We start from the raw sequence: 10,908 nt of genomic DNA on the forward strand, positions 1-10,908 counted from the left end.
GCTTATTTTTATTTATTATCGTTCCATATTTAATTAATTAATTATTCAGCTAGTTATTCCAAACACCGAATTCAATGAATTCAGCAGTGTTTCCTAGTAATAACTGAATAAAGAATATTGTTGTTTTTTCAGCTGGTTCCCCTGTTTATTTTTCCTTCTTCTTCTTCTATTTTCTCTTTCTCTCTTTAATTTGTTCTTTTGTATCTCCATAAAAAACAAACAAATCAGATTAGGTCATAACAATAATATAATAGTAGTTAATAATAACTTTACATTAAGTGGAGATCCCGGGCATCGAAATGGATTTGGACTCTGTTCTTTCCTTTCTTCGCAAACACAACTTGAACAAAACCGAAGATCTTCTTAAAGATGAGTTCAAGTCTGACAACAAATCCATCCCAAAGTCTCAAGATTCCAATCATCCAGACGCCACAACTGATAACCATGACGATGTCAAGGATCAGGAAGAGTCGGATGTGCTCCGTTCCTATAAAAGTGACGAGAAAAATCCTCTCATGTATTCCCATGTGAGACTCGATTGACTCAGACAATTGTTAATTTTCAACTCTGATGGTCCGTTATGATTCCTTATTTCAGGTGTATAGGGAGTTGGAATCCTTTGTAGAACGCTCCGTGGATCTCTACAAACCAGAGTTGTCTCAAATTCTCTATCCAGTCTTTGTTCACATGTATTTGGAACTCGTGTACAATGGACATGAAGGAGCTGCGATGGAGTTCATTAAAACGTTTGGGAGCAAACAAGAGTCATTTTATGAGGAGGATGTTCAAAAACTATCTTATATGACAAAACCTCGCCATATGAGAGGATCGGAGCTCATTGAAAACTTTCAAACGGCTCAATTCACTGTGAGAATGTCCAGAGATACTTACACACAACTCAGGAAAGTTGATATTTTACCACGAAAATATAGTTTAAAAATATACACTTAAAATTATATTGTTTGTCCTCATTCCTTTATTGAGCGTTTTCATGTGACGTCATCATTTTGATCTCGTCCATTTTGTGGGCCTTAACAGACAAGTTTGATAAAAATGAAGATTTTTTTTCCATTAATATTAAGGAAAATAGTGAATTATTGAATTATGTAAAAATGGGACAAACAAATACAAGGACCTAAACCTTACAGTATATCAATTTTTTCCCCCTATATTGTCTTTTCGTTTATTATATATCAGACATTTAAATGTTTTAAAAATATGTTATTACATTGTTATACAAACATATTTTGATTTAACCATATTGTAGTTAAAAATTAACCATTAGATTAGAAATAATTGGATATTTTCTTTAACCTTCCTAACTTTCTTGTCCCTAATCGATTAAAAAAAAATTGGCCATATTTAGATTTTCAGTATTTTTTACTTAAATTTGATTCATATATCACCGATTATCATTGAGATCAAGTGGTATTCAATACAAATGTTAAGTCTTTTTTTATTATTCATAACACGATTTAATGAAATTTCACCTAGATGTATTAAAAATTTCTTCATTTTATGTAGTACAAACATTAACTTTGAGCCCAGAAATTATGATTCAATTTATGACTATGAAATGAACAAATTTCTAATAAATCTTTATTAAACTCCTTCAAATGACTGTATGAATAAAAAAAATAAACCAATTATATTGAATAGGACTTGATGCCAATCATAAATAGTGATATTTGAATTATATCAAAGCAATATGCACTAAAAATGTCTAGATTTGTACAATTATTATTTTTTTTTTTATCAATGAAGTGCGATAAAAGTAGGATCATTAGAAAATATATTTTACTTTTTCCATTGTAGTAGTCAATTCATTGTCAATGCAATGTAAATAAGATGTTACAACGATGTATGAACATATTTTTAGTGCATTCTAGGAGGTGATATGCAATATAAATAGACAATTAAGGGATACATTTTTGATAGGCATTAAAGTTTAAGTTTTGTTGGTCCCACTTTCACATTCAATAGTTCTTTATATTCCTTAATATTAAGGAGAAAAGGGGTTTTATTGGTATAATACTTGATTGTTTAGGCCCCAACATAGCAAACATAAACAATCCTGACGTCACATGAAAACGCTTATTGGTTCAAACCAACCATAATTTTGTGACTTCGTACCTCTAGGGATTAAATGAATCGTGATTTTTTTTATTTCGAAAGTCTAGTATTATATTTTACATATATATACAAACACAAAAACCTCGCAAATATTATCAATGGGTCAATTATATAAGTTTGTGCAATTATTCACCAAACTTAAAACCTATTATAAGTAATATAAGTTCCCACACTTAGAAAAAAATTCAAAATTTTATCCCCATAAGCTTGAATGTTTCAAGTAATTGGCTAGTAGCATGAAATAAAGGAATGCGCTATTACAACGCAATGTCGGGTTTTTTTTCTTTTGAATATGAATCAATTAGTAAATATATATGTAATTTTAATAACCTTTATTATTAATTATGTTTTTCTAAGGAAAACGCTTATGTTTGTTCCTTGACATGAGTTTAAAATTATTTTATATTTAAAATTTTAGGCAACAGAAGAAATTCATGTCTGAAAGGAAGCATAGCATACTATGGAATATCATACAAGAACATTTGTATCTGGATGTATATGAGGGAATTGCTCGTAATAAAAAACAAATTGCAGCCACGTCAGGTGGAATGGTGGGTGAAGCTAATCGGCAGGCCAATCGACAAAAAGTATACTATGGTCTTCTTCGAGAACCAGACCTTTCTGCCTTTACGAATACAATATTAATGAACGAACCAGATGAAGAGGACGATGGAGAAGGTGACAAGCCAAAGAAAAAAAAGTTGAAAAGGGACGCCCATCTCAAGAGGCAGAAAAATGATCCCAATGCACCTGTTGCCTCTCGTATGCCTTTTCCTGACCTTAGGGATACAGACAAGGCGGAAAAAGCAAGGGCTCTAAAAGAAAGCTTAAAGAGAATCACTGTGGGACCAGAATGTCTTCCTTCCGTTTGTTTTTATTCTGTTCTTAATTCAGCCTCTTCATTGACTGCAATTGAGATCACTGACGATTCAAGTATTTTGGGAGCTGGTTTCTCAGATGCAGCGATTAAAGTATGGTCTTTGCTACCTTCTAAGTTAAAAGTCCTAAAATCTGCCGATGAACTTGGTGACATCAATCGAGATGCTGATGACGTATTGCATAGAATGATGGAAGACAATTCTGGAGTTGTCTCAAGGACGTTATATGGCCATTCTGGTCCTGTCTATGGTATTTCTTTTAGTCCCGACAAATCAATGTTACTTTCTTGTTCTGAAGACGGAACCATTCGTCTTTGGAGTTTGCAGACGTGGACATGTTTAGGTATGTGTTCTTGATTTTAAATTTCACTATTTTTTTAAAGATGTACGAGGTGTGTTCAACAAGTAAGGTGGCTTTTCAAATTTAGTGAGTAGTGTACATTTGGTATACTATATTTTTTTATTTTTTTACTCGAAACGAACGAACATATATACTGTTCCTATGTAACATGTTTATTTTGTTTGTGAGAGGCACAACGGTTAGAAGTATTTTGCCTGTTCGGAGATTTTTTGCTATTGAAAAACATAGGTCAAAGAATTTGCATCAAATTTTGTGTAAAATATGAGATTAAGTGCTCCAAAACACTTGAAATGTTCACAATAGCATACAGTGAAACTGTTTTGATTAAACAAAAATGCTTCTAATTGGTGCAAACTCTTCCAAGTTGACCAGAAAGATGCCAATGCCAAGCCTCGCTCTGAACGAGATTTTTTTCGACTACCGTGGTGTAATGCAACGTAATGCGTAACGGTCAATAAAGAGGTCAAAAATGTGCCACTTGCCAGAAGCAATACGAAGAAAACAACCGGAATTGTGGAAAAACCATTCATTGCTTTTGCATCACGATAATTTTTCGTCTTTGCTTGTGAGAGATTTTTTGACCAAAAACAACACCACAATCATGCCTCAGCTGCCATTTCACAGGATTTTGCCCCTTGTGACTTTTTCTTCTTCCCAAAACTGAAGAGACCTATTAAAGGACGGAGATTTGAAAAGATTGAGAAGATAATGAATGCATCGCTGGAAGAATTCATGGCTATGCCAATAAGTGATTATTAGAAGTGCTTTGAAGATTGGAAAAAGTGTATGAGCAAGCTTGTTGTATCTGAGGGGGATTACTTTGACAGGGACAACATTGATGGATGAATAAATAGATATTTCCCCCTAAAAATACAAAGTTACCTTAATTTTTGAACACACCTCGTATAGTTTATTTTTTCTCCATTTAATTCAGATATATATAGTTTTCAATAGTTGGACTATTTTGTCAAATTGTGGTTCAATAAAAATTTATTTTATTTTTGTAGTTTGTTACAGAGGTCATATGTATGCAGTTTGGCATGTCAAGTTCTCCCCACAAGGATATTATTTTGCATCTGCTGGACATGATAAAACTGTTATGCTGTGGTCTACAGAGCAACATCATAGTTTACGAATTTTTGCTGGGCACTTCTCTGATGTAGACTGTATTGCATTCCATCCTAATTGTAATTATATAGCATCTGGTTCAAGTGACCGAAGTGTTAGAGTATGGGACTGCGTATCTGGAAATTGTGTTCGCCTCATGACGGGACATAAAACTGCAGTGTCTACTCTCGCATTTTCGCCTGATGGACGATTCCTTGCATCTGGGGGTCGTGACTCACGTGTACTTTTTTGGGATATCGCTCACGGCCATCTACTCGCAGACTTGTCCAATCACTCTCAAACAGTTACTGCTCTTGCTTTCTCACGTGATGGAAACATATTGGCTTCCTCTTCCACAGACTTTGGCCTAGCCATGTGGGACTTTCAAAAACTTATAAATGAATCTAGCTTAGAAGATGTGAATGTTGCACATAATCCGGATGTGCGAACGGACTCTAAAAATCTATTAGTTACCTCATACTCCACGAAAACCTCACCTATACTTCATTTACACTTCACTCGTCGCAATCTGCTTTTGTCAGTCGGACCATACTGTGGATAATGAGTGTTGCTTTTTACTGAATTAATTTATTATTGATATTAACGGATGATGATGCTTGATGAGCTCTATTAAATGTATTTATACCCAAAACATGGAATATGCATTTTACTATTCAAATGCAGTAATCTTTGTATGCACTATCGATGCGATGTCATTGAGTTTCATAAAAAATGTATAAAAGAAAATATATATTTAGATAATATAAATATTTTATCTGCGAAATTTCAATTGCTTAAATTTTTTGTTCATTGTAGGCGCTCACTAAGTCAATTGATTTATATTATTTGAATTGATCCTATGAAATGATATGCATGTATGCATTTCTTTTGCGATCCCTTCTAAAGATTCATATCAATATCAAGTAAGATTATAGTAACTTACTGTATTTTAAGATATATATTCGTCTTTGTCAGGAGCTCTTTATGTTGAAAAAATAAAATTCAATATTATACCTATAAATATGCTCTTACTTGTATCAAAATTGCATATCTTGAAAAGATCTGACGGAATTTATCCTTGTTGAGTAGTGAGTAAATACATAGAATCATCAAAGTATTTTAAGATTTTTTTTTCTAAATTATTGAAGAATGTAGCATAGAGCTACTTATTTGCAAACCGTGCGAATTTCCCTTTGTCCATTAAGTACCATGGCACATACATGTGTATTGCGTATGTTTGCTCATTCCAACTCGAGGATTAATCCTTTTTTTTATATTCTAAATGGCGTGTCGAGGGATTTGATTTTTTTTTTTTTTTTTTTGATGAAAGTAATGTGACTCAATAAAATACAAAATAAGTTTTGTATTTGTAAAATATCTGTAAAAAATATATTTTTTTAAATCTATATATTTCAATGATACATTCAAAAAAAAAAAAAAAAAAAAGACTTAATTGTGCTTAATTGTAAAGACAAAGTTGTCATTCAAATAAGAATATCCTCCATATGGATATTGAAAATTAGAAGCCCCAAAATTTGAATTGACTTCAACCTCAATAACTCGCTCATTTTTTATGTTCACAATTCGTGAGTACATAGATATATTAAAGCATATGAATTCTAAAAATTTGAATTTTTAAGGGATGTGGTGCAGCAGGGCAGAAATAAATAACATTCTCGTGAACATAGCTACACCATGGGGCCATGTACAAAGTAAGTACGCAAGTTTTTGGCCTTTTTGCCCCCTCCTCCCCCATGTTTGAATTTGTCAGTTTCTTTGTCTTTGAAAGGGTAAAAAAACAGCCTTGAAATCGAATCGGTTGGGCACTTATTTAGAAATTAGCCTATCCTGAGATTTGTTATGTAGAATTGTTAAAAATATGACTGTTGAACGTTTGTAATACTTTTTGTAGTTGCAACCTGAATATGGTTTTATTTTTATTTTCTAAAGCTGTTATTATGATTACATTCGTGAGAAGGGAACATATATGTATAAATTAATAACTAGACTCTGTAATCTGAAAGACAAAGAGTATCAATAAAGGTAAGCTCGGGAGTTATATGTGTAAGTCCTTGTTGCAGTAGAATTGAGGATTGATATTGGAGCAACAAAAGCTTATATATCCTTGCTATATAATGAGTGGGATTTGTGTTCATTTCCTACCTCTCATAAATGCTTGCAGCTGATGTAATAAAACGGCTTTCCAGCTAAGCTCTTTCCTCACAAACATTCTTCTAATTGTCATGATTACAAATTACATTTTCGGTTTCACATATATTTTAAAACAGTGATGGGACGATTAAAAAAAAAAATATATATATGATTCTTTAATATTTTAATTAATAGCTAAAAAATACCATTTTGCTATAAATTTCTAAGAATTACAATTGATACAGCTAATCACCTTCTTTTATTTAATGTAAATTTGCTGCATGATAATTTTTGAGTTTCTCAAAAAAACACTCCAGGAATCACGAGCTTTACTCGTTACTCACTCTAACACTTTTTCTCTCTAGAAAAACTCGTCAGACAAAAAAATCATACTCTTTAAAGAATTATTGAATCTTGTAATTTACAAATTGTTTTCGTAATTTATTTTTCAAGATTAACTTAAAAATTCGTTTAACTTATTTGAATCATGATCATAAGCGTAATTCAACAGTTTATACTCATCAATATTTTACTATATCCTAGTTATAACTTGTAACCAATATGTGTATTGTGGTACTGATGCATATTGATATGAATGTATATGATAAGTTATTCACGGTAGAGGGCAGAATTGATCAGAAGAAAAATCGTTTGAATCACTGTTGTGCAACACGAACCGAAAGATTATCGTCCCTGTTTACATCGCCATTTTTTTTATCGCTTTCGACGTGTATTTTCCTTTCAGGTAGTAAAAATATAAAATATGTTGAGTTTCTTCCTTTGAAACCTCCATACTCGACACACAATAATTCACGACTGAACTGGGGAAGCGTAATACTACCCAAAAAACGTTTGTAGTACCTATATATACATTCACACCTTTACGACGCCTTATTGTGTAATCCGATGTGACCAATAATGAATAAGATATACTTAGTTTTAAAAAGGGGGGGGGAATTCGAAATTACTTTTTCTCCAACATAATATTTAAGTTATTGAATCTCTTATATTATCTGTTAATTTAACTAAAGGACTCAAAGATTCTCTTTAGTCCTTTAACTTTAACCATGTCATGTACACATATAATTGATTATTATGATTTATGATATATCTTGCGAACATCTCTTGCACTATTATATAAGCAGAGTAGATACAATCCTTTTTATGAATTCAAATTTTGTGTGAAATGAATCATTTTAAACGTGAAAAACAATGATGTAATTCTCATAGATAATTATTTTAATTATTAAATAATAGTATCATATATTTCACAGTGTTCCACTTAAATATCGCATATATGTATAATATCGACAACCAAATATAGGCTAAAAACCTTATATTTTGAGATTTCATTTTAAGTGAAATACTTATCTAAGGAAAAAAGTGTATTTGATATCTCCGAAGATTCAAAGTTTGATCCATACAATGGCTTATATTATAAATTATCATTTTGCAATTTAATTAATTTTTGAGACAATTCGTGACAGAAGGGATGAGGAAAGAGGCCAAAAATGGAGGGAAGAGTATTTATGTTGTGTACTACAGTCTGCAAGTCTTTAAATATTTCCAGGTTTGTGAACGTAACACAAAATTGAACGGCGATCCATGTAACGCGTGTTCTATAAACGGAAAGGAGTTGTTTTTGAAAGATGAGCGCTAAAAATGAGATTTAAAGGGTTGTTAATGCAAATACGAACGATTAGGAGTCCTATTTTTTGACAGTGGCCCTCAGACATGGCTACCTCTTCCTCCCGGCGGAAGTCTTTTGCGCGTCTGCGCAGGGATGGAAGATGGCACAGGCCCTACTTTTGACATAAAAAGGGCGAGGAGGGAGGGCACAAATTGTCTTTCCAGAAATCGGAAAAATTCTCCTCGAGCTATTGTTGCGTGGTCCTGGCCTTGTGCCCCGAGGTGGAGTCCTGATAGAACACATAGCTTTCCTCTGGACTGTTGGACTTCGCCCAGGACAAGACTACCTCCTTGATGACAACCTGGTATTCCTTGGCCCGATTTTCAGGCCTTTTCGAACTAATACGGAGGCATCTTCTTACCATCTGTGGCCACGATTCCCAGCATAATCGCGGAGTCTGGTAACTTAGTCTTGTTGGTCTGAAGAACCTCATCGAAAGCGTAGGCAGGGTAGCAGTTGCTCTTAGAGTTTCTCGACTAGTTCAAGGGACCGTTTTTTTATCTTGTTGCTGTGCTGGGCAAAAATAAAATCTGCTATAATTTCCCTGTTGGCCTCCATCTCGACTATGAATGAACCGATTTTAGTTAGTTTTACCTCATTTGAACAACAAAATTCACCTAATTATTGTGCTAAAAATCTTGAAACCTTGTTCCCAAATGAGGTCTCCCTGACACTATCAAAGTAGAAGCCGCGATTTGCTGTCGTACTGTGTATATGGGACTACCTTATGATTGGAACGTGGAACAGAACAGAAATAATGGCTGAACTTTGAACGATTTTTTTTTTTGAATGGAATGCCAAAATAGCGGAACGCTTACAAGCCTGAATATTTCTATGGAGTTCAGACCGCTATAAAATTTTCCTGTGGGATATAATATATTCTAGGTATTTACAATTCTAATATATAGCATGCTATGAAGACTACTTTGTACATATATACAACCTCGTAAAAAAAATTTCAACGATGGTAATATTCTTTTTAAAAATTGTTATTAAATCAAATAAAGTCTTGAGTCTTAGCTTTTGAGTCCAAGTCAAATCTTTGTTTGTGAGATCAAGTCGACTCGTAGTCTTCAAAATATGGACTCAAGTCCAGGTTGAGTCGCAAGTCTCGAGTAAAAATCCCATTATCTGTTGAGGAGTTAGATCAAAGGATATATTATAATTGTACTATTGAGAATTGAGACAAGGAAGCGATTTGATTCCCTGACTACAAGTATGACTTTTTAAGCAAAATGTATACTTATTAAATATATCCGTTTGCAAGAAATATGAATTTTACATTAATATAAATATATTAAGCATTAATTTCAATCAAATTTCACATCAAAGAGTTAACAAATATAAAATGATCAAGATCAAATGAATATTGCGTCGAAATTAATGTAATAGGCCCTTGAATACAGTTTGGTAATGACAATTATGCAATAATTTGCCTGGACACATTTTCAAATTCTATAACACAATTTCAAAAAAATTATGACTGGATATGACCTTCTTGTGTACGTCGTACACGCCTAGATATTAATAACACTTATTTATGGTGTGATCCCCTTTTCCACGAACATGTTTATTTTCAATTTTATTCCTCCTACATATATGAAGCAAAAAAAAGGGATTATTTAATTATTTTTACATAAGAGACTCCCCTTTGGCAAAAAAAAAAAAATCTTTTGTAATATAATGATTGCATTTAAACACAAAAACAAGCTGGAATGATTTTTCTCAAAAAATTTATTTAGAGGAATATATGATACCATAGCAGAAGGACACAACCAATATCGTAACGTTGCAGTGATGTCAATCGACTTCAAGAAAGCTTTTGACAACAAGAATGAATTAGCTTCTTTTGTGAGCCATCAAAGGAGACGGTTAGGCATTTTTTATTTGATTGTGAGCATATAGAAAATATCTGTGATCACTTAAGGTGTTTTTTTTATTTGAATTTTAATATATTATTAAATAGTAAAGATTTTACATATTTTTATATTGGCCGGTATCAAATTAATTTTATTACTAAAAAATTTCAGAGGATCTTTTATAAATTTAGATCCAGTTAGATTTACAGTTTACACAATGTCTCGAGAAAGTATTAGAGATTGAGTCTCAAGGAAATCTTTATCCCATAAACACAAGTCTTACGTCAAAGTATATCATTCAAATGGGGGATGAGTAAACTAAAAAATTATATACATATATTCCGAAAGGTAGTGTGGCAGTTTGTAGCTTTTTGTTGAAAAAAATGGGGCATGCGAATATCGATTTTCACAGAGCACACTATGTGAGCACTTTTTCCCCTTCTTTTTTAACCAATTACTTCTTTTATATTCCCCTTATATGGGAATAAACATGCTGATGATCAAACCAACTCCCTTCCCTATAAAAGAATATAATCCTACGGATGTCTTTATTATTATTTTTAATACTATGTACGGTGTACATTATTGTAAAAATTGCAATGCAAAATTGATATTTGTAGCCTGAGTGTGTTGCTATTTTTTTTATAAATATTGAAAATATATATTCATTTATTATTCAATATTATTTAAAGGAAAGGTTGCGAGTTACGATAAATAACTTTTTACTTG

At 32.5% G+C, this 10,908-nt stretch overlaps 1 protein-coding gene across 1 annotated transcript; it reads left to right on the plus strand.

Moving 5' to 3' along the window:
* Window positions 1–278: 278 nt before the first annotated feature.
* LOC121119805 (transcription initiation factor TFIID subunit 5) lies at window positions 279–5,263 on the plus strand (the record flags this gene model as incomplete). Its single annotated transcript, XM_071889179.1, has 4 exons — window positions 279–527; window positions 598–906; window positions 2,562–3,354; window positions 4,380–5,263. Coding segments are annotated over 4 exons (2,013 nt in total), but the record flags the coding sequence as incomplete, so codon positions are not given.
* Between the last annotated feature and the right edge of the window lie 5,645 nt (window positions 5,264–10,908).

Source organism: Lepeophtheirus salmonis, chromosome 6 (genome assembly GCF_016086655.4).
Source record: "Lepeophtheirus salmonis chromosome 6, UVic_Lsal_1.4, whole genome shotgun sequence".
NCBI classification, from domain to species: Eukaryota; Metazoa; Arthropoda; class Copepoda; order Siphonostomatoida; family Caligidae; genus Lepeophtheirus; species Lepeophtheirus salmonis.